This window comes from Idiotropiscis lumnitzeri, chromosome 12 (assembly GCF_059441095.1).
Source record: "Idiotropiscis lumnitzeri isolate Australia: NSW breed Sydney's pygmy pipehorse chromosome 12, RoL_Ilum_1.0, whole genome shotgun sequence".
NCBI lineage: Eukaryota > Metazoa > Chordata > Actinopteri > Syngnathiformes > Syngnathidae > Idiotropiscis > Idiotropiscis lumnitzeri.
In genome coordinates, this window is record NC_142402.1 from 17,475,547 (window position 1) to 17,495,213 (window position 19,667).

The 19,667-nt window shown below is 41.6% G+C and overlaps 1 protein-coding gene across 2 annotated transcripts in view; it reads right to left on the bottom strand.

Annotated features, from left to right (window-relative positions):
* Positions 1-19,602, bottom strand: part of atp1a2a (ATPase Na+/K+ transporting subunit alpha 2a) — a 37,793-nt gene extending 18,191 nt beyond the window's left edge. The window contains exons 1-13 of one of the 2 annotated variants that reach the window (XM_088311044.1): positions 19,159-19,602; positions 16,232-16,294; positions 14,086-14,145; positions 12,870-13,073; positions 10,322-10,435; positions 10,129-10,263; positions 9,734-9,851; positions 9,047-9,315; positions 7,443-7,641; positions 6,053-6,162; positions 3,198-3,332; positions 1,896-1,975; positions 614-723 (exon numbers count right to left, since the gene is read on the bottom strand). In XM_088311044.1, coding sequence (XP_088167170.1) covers positions 614-723; positions 1,896-1,975; positions 3,198-3,332; positions 6,053-6,162; positions 7,443-7,641; positions 9,047-9,315; positions 9,734-9,851; positions 10,129-10,263; positions 10,322-10,435; positions 12,870-13,073; positions 14,086-14,145; positions 16,232-16,294; positions 19,159-19,170 — 1,609 coding nt within the window. In that variant the 5' untranslated portion in view covers positions 19,171-19,602. Of the gene's footprint in view, positions 1-613; positions 724-1,895; positions 1,976-3,197; positions 3,333-6,052; positions 6,163-7,442; positions 7,642-9,046; positions 9,316-9,733; positions 9,852-10,128; positions 10,264-10,321; positions 10,436-12,869; positions 13,074-14,085; positions 14,146-16,231; positions 16,322-19,158 lie in introns of those variants that run through there. The other variant, XM_088311043.1, reaches the window with a different exon arrangement.
* Between the last annotated feature and the right edge of the window lie 65 nt (positions 19,603-19,667).

A 19,667-nucleotide genomic window follows, 5' to 3' on the forward strand; every position in this document is an offset into this window, starting at 1 on the left:
TCGCCACTAGAGGGAGGATATGTAAAGCTAGGGATACTTTTACTACACTTTGACAAACACTGATCCAAAATATTATTGTATATCGTATTTTACACTTTCTGGAAAAAGAACGACAACATTTCAGATGGACACTACAATCAAATGCAGAATATTAACAACGACAACAAAAAAAATTCACATACAATGTAATTTAAAAAAAAAAGAGGCTGCTAGCTCCACCAAAAAATTGTAATCAAATAATATTAAGAGAAGAAATGCTTTGGGGGTTTGGGATTTATTGCGATATTCTGCATCCAAAGTGTGATTTCTTGCACGACTAATCAACGGCGCCGTCTGCCATCGCCTTTAAGTCTTTATATAAGAGATTTATGTTGCAGGTGATAAATAAGTGCAGCCGCTGTAAACATTTTGTGTCTCCTCAGCGTTTGGCTCCGTCCGAGTCCGAGTGGCGAGCCTTCTCATTTGGATAAAGTGCAGCGATAAACGCGCCGCGCTTCTTACGAGGGACATTTGCCTCAACTTGCCTCTTTCCCGAGGAGATGATAAAAGATAATGGACGCCCTCCCACCCCGCAGTCGCTATCTACTCCCCGGCGGGTAACAAAAAACACTACCGAGCACTCGTTCTCCCAGCCCGCCCAGCTCCATGTAGGCATTCTGGAAGGCGACCCGCCAGTTGTCGTCGATGGGCTGCTCCTGGCCGTGGATCATGATGCTGCTGCACCTAGAGAGGAAAAAAAATTAACACCGGTGAGGGGAAGGATTTGGGGAGCAGAGAAACAACAACCATTTGCTAATGAAACTGTGAAATATAGAGGCGGCAGTTCAAACTGTCAGCAAATCTCATGTTTTGCTGTTTCTTTGCCGCAGTAAAAGTCAATTCAGAGATTTCTGACGACATGATTCATATTTGAAGGTAACTTTTGAAAATGGGGCCGATGGACAACTATGTACTGGATTGTGCCGCTATTGCGTTTAACAGTTTTTCACATTTTCTATATTGCTTCGCCTCAGAAGGGTCGCGGGGGGTGCTGGAGCCTATCCCAGCTGTCTTTGGGCAGCCGGCGGAGGACACCCTGAACTGGTTGCCAGCCAATTGCAGGGCACACAGAGACGAACAATCATCCCCGCTCACACTCATACCTAGAGGCAATTTAGAGTGTCCAATCAAGCTGCCACGCATATTTTTGGAATGTGGGAGAAAACCAGAGTACCCGGAGAAAACCCACGCAGGCCACGAGGAGAATATGCCAACGACACACAGGAAAGGCCGGAGCCGGAATCGAACCCACGACCTATGCACTGTGAGGCCATCGTGCTAACCAGTCGTCCACCGTGTCGCCTTTCACTATTTCAGTTTTGCTTTTTTTTTTTCTCTGTTAATTGGAGTATGGGTAAGAAAACGTTTTGTAAAATGCACCCCAAAATACAATCAAAGATTTTCACAAAATCTGGCTAAAATTATAATTATGTTTAAGCAATGAAATGTTTCTTCTTCAGAATTTTCCCCGATCTAAAATCAAATCACAAAAAAATCCATTCCATTTGGTAAATCCAATTTGTGGGTTGAAAAAAAAAAAAGGTTTTTTCCCGGCAGTATCGCCCCACCCAGCCAAACGTTCTTAAAAATATGCTTCAACAGCGCTTCAAAAACACTCACGACTTTGACCGTATTGGATTTGGATTTCACAACTCGTCTTTATACACCACGACTCAAAACATCCGCCTTTGATCGCCTCAATTGCTCTCCGCAGGCCTCCGACTATGGCGGCACCTTCTGTAAGCGTTTCCCCCTCACTGTCCATTTCAGAAAATAAAAAGCCAGGGCAGCTTTGCAGTCTTTTTCCACACTCTGTCTATGTGAGTCTGCCATTGATCCATTATTGATGCACCAACCTGTCCAGGATTCTCTCCGGCGCTCCCTTCATGACCAGAATATGACCGGAAGGATTGTCCTCTGCTTTATGGATGGAGAGCTTTAAAAGACAAGGGTGGAAAAGGAGGGGGGTGAATGATTTAGCAGCGAGATCCAGTGAGTGGGCATAAATAAATCACCGTTGTCCTCCTGCGATGTTGCGGCGTGCCACCAAATGAAATAGACATGAATGAAATAAATGATTTAAATGTTCAATATTTACACTGACACACGTTTTACTTGAAGCACCCCGCATGCCGGGGAGGGAAAGAGCACCATGAAATAATCGCATCCATGAAAGTCAATCAAAGCGATCTGGGGACTGATCCCTCTTAGATCGATTGCTCATGCCTGGTGAGCTTACGCAATAGTTAATTAGCGGCTTTACAATTAAACTAGCGCTCAAGAGTAATTCCTGAGGACAAATAAGGCCTGGGGCCAGTTTTTTCAAATATAATCTTGTACTTTCATCTTTTTTTGAGGGTATAGTGTACTTTTTTTTTTAGCATGTCATGTTGCACGTGGTACTTGGTGGCAAATACAGGATGTTTTCTTTGGACCCGGTGGAGTTTGTGATGATGTCATGTCGCACTTTTAACAATGTGATGGGGCTTGTTTAAGAATCTCTTTTCAAATATGTTTTTTTTTAAAGATGCCATTTTGTAATTGGTCCTTTTGTTTTTTTACTTTTTATTTTTTTTTAACAATGTCATGTAATTGTTGGTAGAGTTTCAAAAATAAAACACATTAATTTTGTACCTCCACTGAAAACAACTTGTATTATTTCAACCCACACAGTAATTTAAGCTAGAACAACTTTAAAATATATAAATAAATATATAAAATATAAAGTATAAAGTAATAGTATATTGATATTTACGGCAACAATGTTAACAAAGCCAGCGAGTTGTTTTAGTTTTTGTCTTTGTTGTGAAATTGCGGGACAGTCAATTTTCATCATTCATTATTATTATTTTTTTTTTTTTTTAACTTCATGTTTCACCTCGTATTTATTTAAATATTCCACTGTTGTATATGTCACATTAGTTGAGTCTTTAAAAATGTCAAGTTGTGCCTGGTACCTGGTGGCGGAGTTCGTACACGGTATTTGTTGGTTACGTTTTAAAGACGTCAAATTATTGACATTGTTTTTGCCGCTTTCAAATTATATCATGTCGTACCTGGAAATTGTTGTCAGTAATTTCTTAACCCAGCACTTGGTGGAGTTTTTAAAAGACGTCCTGTCGGATCTGATGCTTATTTTGAATGACGTCATGCGGTACCTGATACTTGTTGGTGGAATTGAAGGGGATCTCGGCCACTTTGCCGTTGAGGCTTCGCATCTTTCGAACGTTCCCGCAACACAGCTCGATGCACTTTAGCAGCGCCGACTCAGATGCGTCGCCCGCCGTTTCCCGCTGCAGGAAACACACACACACACAAGCGAATCAGCGAGAAAGGAGAGTTGTCTTTGTCACGGTGCAGCGGAAGCTTTTGCCTCCGGGTGTTCTTTAATTGATTAAAGTTGCACCCCTGAGAGCGTTGTTCACTCGCATTATGCCTCTCATTAATAATGTAAAGTGGAGCTGAACAACATCTGCATCACCGACAATTGTAGTCAGGCCACAAATGTTGTTGTCCCTGAAATTTTACGACAATGCTAACATAAATAAAGAATGAACAAAGATGACATCATCAATCACAAGCAAAGTGTAAAAAATACAAAGAGCAAAACAATGCTAGCAGCTAGCATGCTAACAGTCTGCAAGTTAAACTGCATGGACTGTTAACGATACTCTGGGGAAACAACATAATTCTTTCAGAAGAATGATTTTTAAAAAAATAATCTGGGAAAAAAAAAAAAAAAAATGTCCGGGAGGGCTGTCACTGATTTCAGATGCGAGTGTGCCCTGGTGGAACTTTGTGCTTGTGATTTTTCGGAGTAATTTCCTCACCTGTCATGAATATTCAAACGCGATAACATCTCAAATGGAGATGACGTTCAACACAGCAGCAGCGGTGGCTGCGGCGGCAGCAGGGAGCACGAACCGTGACGACCCAGTTCTTTCGGCGGATGTTTATTCATTCATGAATGCTAGGCAAAAAGAAATGGACTCACACATGGTAAGATTCGTCCTGTTTTTTCATGAATGAATAAACACATCAAAAGGGAACACAAGGACTCTTCTGGATGAGAAGTGATCAAATGCTAACATGCTAACCGTCAGTTAGTCTGCTAATATATAGCAAGAAAGCAACCCGAGTGCCGAAAAAGCTCCAAGGTGGATTGATGAGGACTTTCATGTCTAGCCCTGTAGGCAATTATCAATAATTCGAACAAAAACCTAATAAATAATTCATTTAAAATTTTTTTTTATTTTTTATATATTTACTTGATGCAGTTTTAAATAAATTAGTTTGTCACTTTTATTTGATGATTCATTCATAAAAGTTTTACATCAATTATTTAACAAAAAATAAAACATGTCAAATCTATACGTAAAATTGTTTATACTACTTATAATTATTTATTTCGCCATTACAATAAATCAATTTGTTTAAAAATGACATTTTTTTATTTTTATTAATTTTAGGAAAGAAATCATATTTATGTATTTATTTAAGAAAACATAATAAAATAAAATAATATTTATTTATTTCATTATTTATTAATGAGTTGTTTTTTTTATAATCCAAAAATAAAGTGGTTCATTTGTTTATGAAAACAATTTCCTCGATTTGTATTGCGTGTATTTCCTTTACACGGCAACATGATTAGTTTATATTCATGCTTAGCCCGTTACTTATAAAATCTAATGACATGTTATTGAAGAGGCTGATTTTTACAGCGTTATGTAAAGCAATTAAAGTCCACTCCGGCGGCTGCTCCATTAAAGTGCTACTTAGATCCTAATAATAGAGTTCTGTGAAGGGTTGTCTGCTCCCTGCTGACACTCGGCATTGGAGTGTGAAAGTACTGATGCTTTTTATGCACTTTTAATTGGCTCCCGACACCTGTGGAGCTCTGAAAGACTCGTGAGGGAGAGAAAAAAAAAAAAAGGAAAAAAGTTAAATAGTGAACAACAACCGAGTGGAATCATTTGCGATGACGACATTCTGTTCCTTTTATTTTAATTTGTGACCAATTTGTCAGGAGTGTGGCTCCATTGCCCCTGTGGAGCCGTTTTAACTTTGGCACCACGGATTTATATATGATGGAGTAACAATCGCCACCCCTGCAGCTAAAGCCAGAGGGAAGCCATCTTTTATTGCCACAGTTACTGACAACTTCCGTTTGTTTATGTTTTTTTGCTGAAAATACTGTGATGAGTGAGTGTTTTATCTCGGTATCGTGAAAAACAGCAATTTTTTTTTCCCTGATGGACTTTGCTTTCATTTCATTGATGATACAGACAAATCTGGGTAAACATTTACCTAATGACATTCTTACTGAATGTGCATGTCGCGCTTCTCCCTGGCTCATCGATACAACCATTACACCACACTGTGGCATTTTCAGAAAATAATGTGAAAACGCTACCGAGAAATCAATGCATTCAAATTAGACGCGCTTAGTGAGCTGCAATGTAAGATGGTCAGCGGTGCCTTAATTTGTCACTAGGGCGAGTATGCGGTATTGTTTGTCCATTCAAATAGCAACAAAAGGGTAATGGCTAGCATGCTAACCGCTAGCATGCTAACAGCCTCATAGAGACTCACAATGGTGATTGGTGTGACTTCTCTTGCGTCAATGGACATTTTCTACGGATATAGGTCAGTAGGATCAAGATAACTAAAAGAGCCAAGGAAGAGACAAGGACTTTTGCATCTCAAATTAGAATCAAATTTGTTCAATGGATCTAATGCTGAAATGCTAATAGCTGCTATGCTAACATACAAAATGGCAAACCAACTCTCAACTTAAATCAGCCTGAGTATAGGAAGTACAAAGGTAGATACATAATGCTAAGACATAATGCCCTTCAGTGGGACACTAGTTTTTAGGAGAATTAAAAAATGTTAGCAAGCTGACTAAAACTTGGATTGTGAACAAATTGGATTGTGTTCCCACGAAAATTAAAAGTGCGGCTGTTATTCACGAAGGGCAACTTTTGGCAACTGTTGAGAGTTTGCGCACCTTCAAGATGGCGACTTGCTCCTGTCCCGCTCTGAAGTCGGCCCGGTTGCACAGGGCAGCCACGCGGGACAACGCCGCCCACGTCGCCGAACTCTTGTCAAAGCATGAACCTGCAAGCAGAGCGGCGGTGGGAGCTGTGAGAATTTTTTTCTTTTTTTTAACATTATTATTGTGATGGTGGAGTCATGCAATATGTATGCTCACAGCTTAGCTCCCAGACTCCAAACAATAGTACAGAAGTCCTGCGGGTCAGTAACAATAACTTTTTTTTTTTTGTGACTGGGATTGTTCAATTCCCAAATTTGAAGAATGACATTCATTATAACATTTCTGTGATGATTTCTTTGAGGCAATCTTTGTAAAAATGACCTTCACTTCAGCAAGGGCGCCCTCTGCATTCATTTTTCATTTCCACTCCAGATTGCTGAATTCACAGCCAGAATGTGAGCACAGACAGATGGATTGGCCAGAGTGGCGCAGTTTCATATCAATGAGTCTCTTTCTTGTTGCATTTTTACATTAGCGTCAATACAGTTTCTCTTTTGAGTCTGAATTGATCAAATGCTAACGGAGTTCAAGCTAACACATAGCAAGATAACCGGAGTACAAAAAGCTGATCATGAGGATTTTATATGGCTCGGACAATATTCGCAAGAAGAATTTATCAAATGCTAAAATATATAATAGCACGATACGGCTCGGGCCGACGGCGAAATGTAAGGATGGAATTGCTTGAAAGGGACAAAGACAGACGGGGGTGGAGGACGATTACTTGTATGAATAAGGACAAAAGTGTAAGGAATGAAGGGTGCCCAAGTCGAGGGCGGGGGGCAGAGGACGGACCGGCAAAAATGGGGGAAAGTGCGAATATATAGCGACACCATTCACCTAATTTAGATTGAAATTAAATCTGAAAAGCCACAGTTAGATCACATCTCGTTTGTTCCATTTAAAATTTAAAATCGCATGTGATGTTTAGACACAAAAAGAGTGTCAATTACGTGATATTTATGGAGCTGACAGTCTAACAGGAATTCAAAGAACAAACGCGAACAGCCTTTTTGAAAACCGCAACAATTCGTTACCAAAATACTAACCGAGAGATATCTGAGGCTCTCACCAGGTTAGCTGACTCATTGTTATGCATCAAACACACAATGTTACTTAGGGAACTCTGGGAAGGCGGTGTACCCAACTGCCTCTTCGCATCACCCCCCAACCCCCAACCCCTCCTCCTCCCCTCCGCCTGCTGCTGCAGTTCAATTAATCGGCGCGGCGGCGTTCACTGCAGCAGCCGAGCTCGCTCTGTGAGTGAACGCTGAACAGATGAATTTCGGCAGGTGGTTACAAGCTCCCCCTCCCTCCCCGACCTCGCGTCCCTCCCTCCTACCGCTCTGGTCCTCGGTGGTGTCGGCCTCGTGGATCTGGTTGTCGAACCACATGTGGGCCACGGTCATGCGGTTCTGCGTCAACGTGCCCGTCTTGTCCGAGCAGATGGTGGAGGTGGAGCCCAGCGTCTCCACGGCCTCCAGGTTCTTCACCAGGCAGTTCTTCTTAGCCATGCGCTTGGCCGTCAGGGTCAGGCACACCTGGGAGGAACGGGAGAGAGATCAAAGTGGAGGGTGATGAAGAGAAGCGGTTGAGGAAGGTGTATTTGTGCCCATCTGGGACATAAATACTGTATATGACCAACACGCATGCGCTTCGGGCGGGTGGAATGCATCAAAGCGCATCCTCGGAAGTTATTGAATTTCACCAGAGCAGGCTGCCACATGCGATCACGTAATCATGTCTTTAGACATGGTGAAGCAGCATGTGGCTCATTTACTGTTCCGAGTAAACGGAATCAATTTAAACCTCCTCAATTGTCTCGGAAATGGTTTTAGGAGGAGTTTGCTTTGGAATGACTCGTGGAAATGAATCATAAAATGCTTGAACTCAATTTCAATATGCTCAGTGACACTCACTGCGAGGGGGCGGGGGGGTTGTTATCATTGACGACACCTCGAGGACAACTATCCTGCATATTTTAGATGTCTCCCCCCTCCGACACATCTGATTCAAATTATCAGGTCACCAGCAAGCTCTGCAGGAGCCCGATAACAATCAGAACCATTCGAATCAGGTGTGTTGGAGGAGGGAGACTCTAAAACATGACAGGACAGCAACCCTCGAGGACCGGAGTTGCCCACTCCTGGTAGCAATCGGACAAAATCACCGGGCGTTCGAATATGAAGGACCCCCTGGAAATGGCCGCTTTAATCAAAATTAGCCGACTTGCTTTGACTTGCAGCTTCAAGGGCAGAATATTAAGACGCCTGATTCAGCTGTGACTTTGTGGACTTGAGTTTTCCTCGAGGAGTAGTTAGTTTTTGAAGTTAGCCTAAAATAGCAGACCGCCCACGTTCTGGAGACTTTTTGGTGGGTCTAATCATGATGGAAATTGTTATTGAATTTCACACGGCCAAGGGATACCGGATGTGAGGGCGGAATTTAAGATGATTGGTTCAGCTCTGACCTTGTAGAATTGAAGTTTCCTCTTGGACAGGCATTTTCAATCCTGTTCCTCGCGGGCCGCTCACCTGCCTGTATTCTATCTCTCCCTGCTGCGACACACCTGATTCAAATGATCAGGACCGTTATTTGTAATCTATCTCCTTGCTGATTATCTGATCATTGGAATCAGGTGATGCAGCAGGCAGTGATGGAAAACGGCTCTTGAGGAACAGGATTGAGGACCGCTGCTCTTGGAGGAGTTCGCCTAAAATTTCCTCTTTCAAGCAAAATGGCTGCCCTCCTGACCTTTTTGTTTGTCTACTCATGCTAGACAGTAAAATTATATTTCATGTTGCCAAGTTAAACTGACTTCGGGATGGGGAGGGGTTTAGTTTACCGTTGGTTAGTAATTGAAAAAAAAAAAAATCGATGAATTCGACCCTTGCAAATAGTCAAAACACTTCTCCAATATCCACTTCAAGTACTTTACATACTTACAGTGACGGTGGCCAAGAGGCCTTCGGGCACGTTGGCCACGATGATACCGATGAGGAAGATGACGGCCTCCAGCCAAGTGTAGCCCAGGATGAAGGAGAGTACAAAGAAGCTGACTCCCAGGAAGACGGCCACGCCCGTGATGATGTGGATGAAGTGCTCGATCTCGATGTTGATGGGCGTGCGCCGCACCTCCAGCTCCGACGCCAGCGTGGCGATGCGGCCCATCACCGTACGGTCGCCAGTGGCGATCACCACACCGCGGGCCGTGCCTGGGGTGAAGGATCCAACCGTTAGACCAGTTCCAGAGCACTTTGCTAAAATAAGATTTACTCCTGAGCCTTACACTAAACCTGTGCTTCTCAATTATTTTCTGTTGCACTAAACATACTTTTTTTTTCAGGGTGGGGTGTCTCAGAAATCAGCAGGTTGTACAGGATTTTCTATTTGGGCAACAGTTTGTGAATCAGCACACATTTGAGCTACTTTGTTGACACCCTCTCACTTTACTGCTGCTTCTCCTCTCCTAGAACTTAAGGTAGAAATATGGTTTCGTTTACGTTAGGTTTCAGGGAAGGGATCAAACGGCTAATGCGGGTCTAGATCTGAGAAAGAAGTCCTGCTGTACGGTAACGTCAAACAAAAGTGTCGCTAATGAGAGCCGGCCTGGTCCAGATGTGGCCTACTGACCCTCCACGCAGTTGGTGGAGAAGAAGCAGATGTTGCGGGTCTCCAGGGGGTTGTCGTGCGTGAAGTCGGGAGTGCGCGTCTGGGGCTCCGACTCGCCGGTCAGAGATGAGTTGTCCACCTTCGGAAGGAGACGCGGTGACATATGGTAACAGACTTGTCAGGTCAAAACTTAACAAGCACAAGAAAAAAAAACATTTTTTTTTTGCTAATATCTGTTTCAATGTCAGAACCGTAATATGTCAGCTGTAGAAAAAAAAATAGTTTTGTGTTTTCGAGTTAGTTGCTAAAAACCATGCCGACTGCTTTTTGCTCTGTCTTGTCAACCTCCATCCCGTAGTTGCAAATCCCCATGAAAAAGAGCACCGGTAATCCCAGCCTCCTCTTCGTGTGCTCACCTTACATCCGCTGGCGGAGATGACTCGCAGGTCGGCCGGGATGCGATCCCCGCCTTTGATCTCCACTAGATCTCCCTGCACCACCAGCTCGGCGTCAATCTGCACCTTTTCCCCCTCGCGGATCACCATGGCTTGCTGCCAAAGAGAAATTAGGCAGGCGAAGGAAGTTTTGATGAAATTGCCTGCCACTCACTTGAGGCACCATCTTCTTGAAGGAGTCCATGATCCGAGAGCTCTTGGCCTCTTGGTAGTACGAGAAACAGCCGGTAATGATGACCACGGACGCCAGCACCACGCCCAAATACAGCTGGAAATTTCAGATATTCACACATCATATTTCGTGTTATGGTGAAATGCAGGTGGGGCTGGACCTGGTTTGGCTGTCTGCTCTTCGGCCATGCTCAGCAGCAAGTACCTTGTGTAATAAAACTAAATAAGTTACATTGAAATTAAAGGGGGGGCGGGGGGTGCGGGCGGGGGTACAACAATGTTATTACATTTTTAATTGTAACCATTCCAAACAAATAAAAAATTGAATTACTTGCATTCAGATGTGAACATTTGATTAAAATATATTATTTACAACAATAAAAAAAATAAATTAAATTTAAATTAAAAAATAAATACAAATTAATGATGGAAGTAAAAACTGTAAATAAAATAAACTTCGACAAAGTTTAAAAATATTTTTTATGAAATTAATAGAACTAAACAAATAATTAAGATTTAAATCAATTAAAAACAGACACTAACAAAAATGAAACTAGATTTTTAATAATACGAGAAAAAAAAATGGCAAAATTAAATACCAAATTAATTACGTTAAAATAAGTTGGGAAAGGGTTTAAAAAAACATGTTTAAGTAAATACAGTAAACTACCTAAAATTGGAAGAAGAAATTTAAAGAAAAATTACATTAAAAAAATAAAAAATACTCCCAAAAGTTTTTATTAGTTTTAATCTTTATTATTATCAAAAATGGAAAAATAAATTATTTTACAATTTTAGCCTAAGTACAAATATTTTTCCTTCAGCTTTTTCTCAATGTAATTAATTTAATAGGAAGGAGCGTTACAGAAAATTGTTCCATTATTTTCAGCTTATCTTTTCAATTTAGTGGAAAATGTCCCACTGAAATAATTCAAGGCACACTTTCGATGGTTGCGTGATGACGTCACGACGACGTTGCAGAAGAAAAAAATGCACATTACCAAACATCCAACCAAACTGCTCAGTGCCAATTTGGAGGACTGCAACGATGTGCGGCAAATGCGTTTGCTTCAAATCGGCTCTTTGATGGAAAACAGATTTCCAAGCAAGTGAGTCCACAGCCCGTCTTGTTCTATTCCAGTCGGTTTTGGACGCTTCATTCAAGGTCTCGAGTTTGAAACTTCAGCCTGCCGCAGATTCTTTTTCATGCAGCTTTTCTCATATTCTCAGTGAGCATCTTTCACAAAACTGCTGCCAGCTGCTGCCTTCATGGAGCCAGCGTGCCGGAACATCAAATCCCTCTCGAAAAGTTTGCTCTTTCACTTTTTTCGCGTGTTTATCCGACAACGACGACGCACTCGGCGGGTGTGTAAAAATCCACCGGAGCGAGAAAGACATTTGTTTCCTCGTAGAGTGGCTTGTCGCTTCGGCTTCTCGGCGACGGAATGTCTCTTTTTACTTCATCGCACTCACGGGATGTGTCATGGTGCTTTTGATATATATATATATATATATATATATATATATATATATATATATATATATATATATATATATATATATATATATATATATATATATATATATATATATATATATATATGTATATATATATATATATGTATATATATATATATATATATATATGTATATATATATATATATATATAAAAAAAAAAAGAAGTGAATGGCAAATGTCATACATTCAACGAGGTAAAGAAACTTTGGGGTTAACCCTAACCCTAAACTTGACCCAGACCCCAAAGCGACTTAACTAAAAAGACTACAGAGTTTACGTTTTAGATTTTTTTTCGAAAACAGTTCCTTACTGTGTCTCACTAACAGAACTTAGCGGAAAAACGCACCAGTGCATACAGGCATCAAAGCATCTGTCAAATGCACCAGACGTCTTATTAGCGCCGATACGAGCAAGGCTGTTGCCGTGACGTTGCATTATTTATTCATGTACGCATGCAAAGCGACGTCGCTGCGGGCTTTGAGGCGTACGGCGGAACACGAGTCGCCCTGCCCAACGTGGTGAGATGGCAATCGCGGGGGGAGATTAACGTTATCGGTGCCGCACACGCATGCCTCCGGTTCGCCATGCCTCACTCCCTCCCCTTCCCCCCGCGCCTCCCCGACGCCCTCCATCATGCAACACCTCTAAACGCTGAACAATGATTGCGTAATGACCGACAGCCATAAAACGCACCATGGATGGCCGCTCGGCTCCATTTGCTGGAGTATTTAATCGCGCTAATGCAGCGAAGTGAGGGACGCGTCTTCTTTCCCTGGGGGAGGAAACCATTATTTCTTTACTGACGAGACATTGTAACTCGGTTACATTTTTTGTTGTTTTTCTATAAAGACAACTGTCAACACGCGAGAGGTTCACGAACATCTGGCTCCTATCACGTTGGCTTTTGAGCAGAAGCAAACTGGAACGCTTCAGTCCACTTGTGTTTTGTCCCATTCGGTATCAAAATGGCGTCAGGTGTTAACGAGATCATGCGGCGGTGACAGGGTCTCACGTTATCATTGGGCGGCTCGTCCTCGCTGGCCACTTGGATGCTGTAAGCCAGGAAGCAGAGGATGGCGCCGATCCATAGCAGGATGGAGAAACCACCGAACAGCTGGCGGCAAAACTTGACCCACTCGGGCGTGGTTGGAGGCGGCGTCAGGGCGTTGAGCCCGTCTCTGGCCAGAACCTCGGCCGCCTTGGCGTTGGTGAGACCCTGCGGGAGACAAGTGGAAGAAGATGACCGACATTTTGCTCACACTCTGTAGTTAAGTAGTCATCTTACAACATAGCATTTAAAAAAAAAACATTTTCAGCACTTAAAGAGTTCCTCTCCCCAATTCATACGTCCCCATGATCGAAATCGATCAAGCGTTAAACCTTGTCGAAATGTAACATTGTAGTTACAGTGTGTCATCATCCTCGAATATTGGGAAAAAAAGTAAGAAGTCGAAAGTACAGAAATACATTCTCAAATGTAAAAAGTCAGCAGGAAAAAAAAAAATCCATTTTTATTTAACAACACAATTTTGTACTCAAACAGAAGCGACAAAAATATTGCTTTAGCGCCATCTGGTGGCATCCTGGTGCCAAGGAACTGTTGATGTGAGTTGAGGCGCTTCATCTAAACAAAAAAGGCCAGCATTTGCTGCCATCTTCATTTTAAGTTTGTTGTTGAAATTCTGGCTTGCGACACAACAAAACACACACACACGCACACACACACACAACTAAAAGATTGTACTCAAGTATAGTAACCAAGCATTCGTACGTCACTGCTTCGATGGCGTACGCCTGTCTGGCCTCTTTAATAGCTCGAGTGTCATAAAACATGTGACGCGTCCCTCGCACTGTAAAACTGCTGCATTGAACTTTATTGAACATTTTGTCCTGATTTTTACGCCCAATAAAAAAAAAAAATCAAGCACGAAATATAGATTAATCTCAGTCACACAGTGTGTGTGTGTGTCTTTCTGCATTCACGTGCGTCATACTTTGATTTGCAGACAATCCTTGTGAGAACTCATCGACTGCTTGGCTTACGTTTTAGTGTGTCAACACATCAATTGTCTGTCTGGAAGCCTGCCGACCTTTTTTTTTTTTTTAAACGACATACGCATCCATAAAAAAAAAAAAGAAATTGTGTGAGATTGAGAGAAGATAAACAAGGTGAACGGGGACACTCTTGAGCATAGGAACACGATGTACGCGTTTGTGTGTGCGTGTACCTTGGCAAGGTCCAGTCCATATCGCTTGCACAGGTCATCCGCAGAGATTTTATGGTCATCCTACAAAAAAAAAATTAAGAAAAAAAAAAAAGTGAATTAGTTGTGTGTGTGTGGGGGCGGGGGGGGGGGGTGCACGTGCGTGTGTGTTTGTGCGCACACAATGATGCTTTTTGTGGCATGTATATGGCGCAGCAGCCCGGTGAAAGAGTCTCTGAATAATTTAAAGAACCGTTTAATAATCAAAACTGCCATTAAATAAATAAAAAAATACATTACATTATTTTGAAAAAAAATTCAATAATTCATAAATGCTTACTAATAATTGATAAGATATAGAATACATAGAAGGGTGTGTGCATCATAAATGAAAATTATATTTCACAACTTAATTATTTAATAGCTATACATCTTCATTGATTAATTTGCATTTTGGTCATCTATATTTCATTAGCTTTACATTTGTATCATATTCATGTTGGTTTAGATTGAGAATATTCCCTTTTTTAACATTTCAGTCATGTGGTATGAATTTGATAGTCTAGGGATGTAGAAAATCCCACGGAAAGTGTTTCACTTTTTAACACCAGTGGCGCCTTGAGTTACGAGTCGAATTTGTTCTGTGACCACACTCGTTCCTCAAAGCACTTGCGCCACACTTCATCTTTCCTCAGTCAAATGAATCGTAGATGCCAATCATTAATGAAAGATTCATTCATCGTGATGCCTTCTGCTATGCACGACTTGGCCACCGGAGGGCAGGATAATAAAATCAAGCAGACAAATGAAGAGTTACACTCTAACATAAGCGACTCAATAATCGACAGCGATATTGGTCATATTCCGCAGAGGATAAAGAATATATGCCTGTAAGTATTGTTGTCTTTGTTTTAAACGAAGTCACAAAGATGCTTTTTTCTAGCATGTCTTTTATGTCTTAGTATTACGCTGGCAGACTTTAATGCAAAGCTCAAATGTGTGATTCACTTTGTTACTTAATTTGTATGCGAACGTCAACTGCGTGTGGCAAAGAACAGCTAGAAGACGTTTTTTTTAAAATGTGTTCACTAGCTGGCAAATTGCTGCGGCTGTGAAGTTAGCTGATTTAAGTAAACTGCGACCATATAATAATTTTAGTCATAGCATAATTACGTTACTAAAAAGTCGCAGTCCCGCAGCGTGCCGAGTTGCCAATCATCAATTCCACACAATTCTTAGCGATCAAATTGTGAACTAACGGTGTAACCAGGAATTAGCCCGTTTCATTTTGACATGAAATATACAAGTCACTGAAGCATTCCTAAGGTCTACAATACTGTCCACGCCAACCATAAATCATGCTGACAGACAACCGAAAGGCGGCTCGAGACGAGGACAGGCTGACGAAAGCCAAACGCAACACTTGTCAGGATCCTCGCCGCCAAAAAGGTCCGCCTGACAAGTGGCGCATCAGAAGATGGCCGAGCGAGAAAAAGTCAGGCCACATTTCACGCTGGCGTTTCTGACAGAAGCCCAGCGAGTCGCCGCATGCTGCTGTTGGCCCACAAATTATTCAGCATTGGAGTACAAAGCGGCCCAGCCAGAGGGCGCTTGCTTCTGTGTGTGGGGGGGTTGGTTGTGTGTGTGTGTGTGTGTGTGTGCGCGTATGGACCAGAAGTCATCCTGATACCAAGTTGAATGCAGAACTTCAGCACAAATCTACAACAAAAAAAATGCTAATTGCTAATCCGATTAGCACGCATATTAGCCGTGATGTCAGGACTCTGCGGATTCAAACGCGAGCAAAGATTAAAGGTAATACTTAGGATGTGTTAGCTATGACTTTTGTTAGGCCACATTAAGATTTTATTTTACATAATTACAGATCAGAAAACATCAAAGGCAAGGCCAAGAAAAAGGAGCAAAAATGTTTTTAGAAAAAAAAATAAAATCAGTTTCTGAAATTGTGGATGTCACATAAAAAAGTCTCAAGTATGTTTATATGTTATATGTATAAAGCGCAAAAAACGTTGCACAAAATTTCACATCTGATGTTTAAACTATTCAGCTTTACGAGAACGTTATCTCCCATTTTATAGCTGGCGACATTTTGCATTTGGTTACGGCTCAAATGCTAAATGCTAATGCTAATAATGAACATGAAGCTTACCAAGGCCACCTCCTTCTTCAGCTCATCTAAATCCCGGTCCTTCTTCTTCTTGTTAACGCCGCACTGTGAGGACCAAGATGACATCATCATTTACATACACTCCCACATATTTTGGGATGTTTTGCATTTTGGTCGAATATTTTACCAATACTTCATATTCATATACGATTTTAAGATTTTTAGCCAATTCCGGTACGGCTTCAATCACCTCGCAGAAACTTTAACAGCTAAAAAGGTTCATCTAAAATTAAATGTAATGCTTATTAAAATATAGTTATGATGACAGTAAATCCATTAAGTCTATTTATAAGTTTATATCTTGCGCTTAGTCACACTTTCCCACCAGGAGAGAAAAAGCTCCTCACACCGGCTAATAAATCGTCACCAGGGGAAGGTGCAAGTCACCTGCCGCTGTCAGTCTCGGCAAGCGCATGGCGGCCGGCCGAGAGAGAACAGGCACAGAGGGAAAAGTAATCAAATGGAGGCGAAGAGGGAGCGCCGAGCCCGAAATGGCGTCTGGCGGAGCAATTCTCCGACAAGATTGCCCCCCTGTCCTGCCATAAAGCTAAATGGAATGGGGCCCGACGGCGACGAGTAAAGACACAATTGCGTCATTATGCAAATAAAAATCAAGCCGGGAACGATATTTCCCCATCTCATCCTGAGATGTTAAGTGTGTCGGGAATAAAGATAAAGCAAGGCAATCGGAAGCTTTTTTTTTTTTTCTTTTAAGCTTTACTAGCTAATTTGCTTTCAGGGAAACGGCACATTTTGCGATCGTGTTTGGTAGCTCAGCTCATGAATTTTTGGAAAACTAAGCCCCTGAAGGCTGACTCTCACATGACACCCAGAAATTTGGTAGGTATTTCCATCATGAGTGGACCCACAAAAAAGTCTCACAATCGCCGGCCAGAACAGATGCAGGAAGTCAAGAACTATATTGATAACGCCGCTCAGGAATATTGGGAAGTTTCTCCCCCCAAGCCAGCAACATAAAATTTGGTGACTGTGTCTATCATGAGTAGACCCACAAAAATATCTCAAAAAGCTATGCTTGAAAAGACGCAGGAAGGCTGAAATTTTAGTAATTACCTGGCCTCTTCCAAAGGCAAACCCCTGCTGGAAATTTTGTCCAATTGCTCTCAAATTGGTACCACAAAATACTACAAAGATGGCCGACACGATATGCCATGTTTGAGTTTTTGTCTGTGTGTTGTCCGTGACAGAATTAGATCACTCGCCGTAAAACAAACAATCATATGTCAGCTCATGAATTGTACAAAAAAAAAAATAGAACTTTTGATAGCCATGTCTGTCATGGGTAGAGCCAAAAAAAATTCTCCAGAAACCATGTCAGAAATTGAACTGGAAGTCAGCTATTTGGGTTTGAAGCAACCATTTTGAGGTCTTTTTTTTAAGGGGTTAGATTTCAGTTATGCATCTGTAATTGTTAAGCAGCCATCCAATGTGAGAGGAGATGCTGGATGAAGACATTTCTTTGTCTTTTTTTTTTTCTTTTACACCAAATACTTCCCGAATGAGGCATCTTAGTCTTGTGGAATTTCCCAGAAAGGCTTATTCAAGTCTTATCTTCCCTCGCGACAAAAAGAAGCCAAGCAGCCCAGACTGTGCACAAGGGAAATCATTGAAAAAGGCCATCTGAAGTTGAAGTTTGACCGTTTGCTAATTGGTCAGCATTTGCAGGCGCGGTTCCAGCAATCATTGGACGGCCTCACCTGTCAATCATCAAGGTCTATTTTCTAGAAAGGGGAAGTTATTCTTTTTGTTTGTGAGAGACAGAGTAGATAGGAAAAGCCTTAAGTTAAAACAAATCCAACAAAAATGAAAAATAAATAAATAAAGCAACGTCACACTCACTGATTTTATGAGGTATCAAATTACAGACAAATGATCAATATAAGCAAATTTAAATTTGTACAACCACAAAATATGACACACATCAGCATGACTGTGGAAATTCATTCAGTACATTTCAATAAAGTTATTCAGCGTTTACGTGATAAAAGCACAAAGCACTGTGATTGTTTTAATAGTTTCATAACGGCAGTCTACTCACATCTATTTTTAAGTCAGTTTTTTGGGGGTAATATTTGTTTTTTTGCAGCTAATATATTTGTATTTTGTGAACAAATTGAAAACAATTGTGAATTGTGATTCTATATTTTCCATATGTCAAGAAATATTTATGGATTTTATTTTTTTCAATAAATATTTTAGCCAATCACAGCACCGTTTGATTGAACTCTTTACAAAGCGAACTCAACACAAAAACGTGCTTTCATTTTCATACTTTGGTATTTTTCATCTTATAGTTTCTTCCAACAAATATTTTTGGATTTTTAATATTTTTTGCCAATGAGTTTAAATGAAGTTGCTGAATTTTTAACAAATAAAGTGCATAGTTGGGAGTGAAAAAAAAAGAGCTTGCATTCAGTTTGACACTTCACAGTGCATCTGAAAGGCCTTCATTTTTCTTCCCTTTTATTTCTTTTTCCACGCCGACGTGTATGATCAAAGATTGCAATTATATTCATCTCTTGTATGACCATTCCTGGATTTAAAATAATATACTTGTAGAAAACGAATTAAATAATAAATTTGGTTAATTTAGTTAATGTCTTATTTTTGCGATTAATAGCTTAGTGATGTGCTTTTATGAATTGGCCAATTCAGCGATCCATTTTTTTCAAGTCACGCGTCATACCGTTTTGTGCGCCCAAAACAAAAGCAGCAGCGCATGCGCGCTTATGTTTTCGGCCAAACTGTGATCACCATATGTGAGTAATTTGACAGCACATTCCACTGGCATTCCTCAATAAAACGGCTTTGCAATCGTTAATTTCAAATTTCGTTTTAATGTGACGCAGATTTCAATTACGCCAACCGGGAAAGAAAGAAAAACTTACCCCTTTACCCATGTCGGACGTCCACAAGCCCCCGGCTTAAGAAGTGAAGGAGGACACTCGACCAGCGCTACGGTCCGGACCGGCCCCCACCCCCACCACGAGTTTTTTTTTTTTTTTTGGGGGGGGGGGGAGGCTGACTCCAAATTCTCGCCTCCGCCCGTCCGGTCACAGGGGGTAACCCGAGCCAGGCAACCCGCCGGGCTCACTCTTTCTCATCTCCCCCCACAGAAGGGGAGTGGGGTCGTCAACGGTGATACCCCCACCTGCTTAAAGCGCCCCCCCAACATTAACACACAAATACGGCCACGCCTCACAACAACGAACACATCATCAATCTGAGCCGTCAACAACGGGATACAACAGCCGTGGCCAACTTCACAGGCTGCATTCTCCCAAGGCCACGTTTCTGAATGACGTCACTTCCTGCGCGACCCGAGCGAACGTGGTTTCGAAATTCTAGAAAGATAATTCGCAAGCTGGGTTCTCCAACGCCTTCAAGGGCTCCGTTT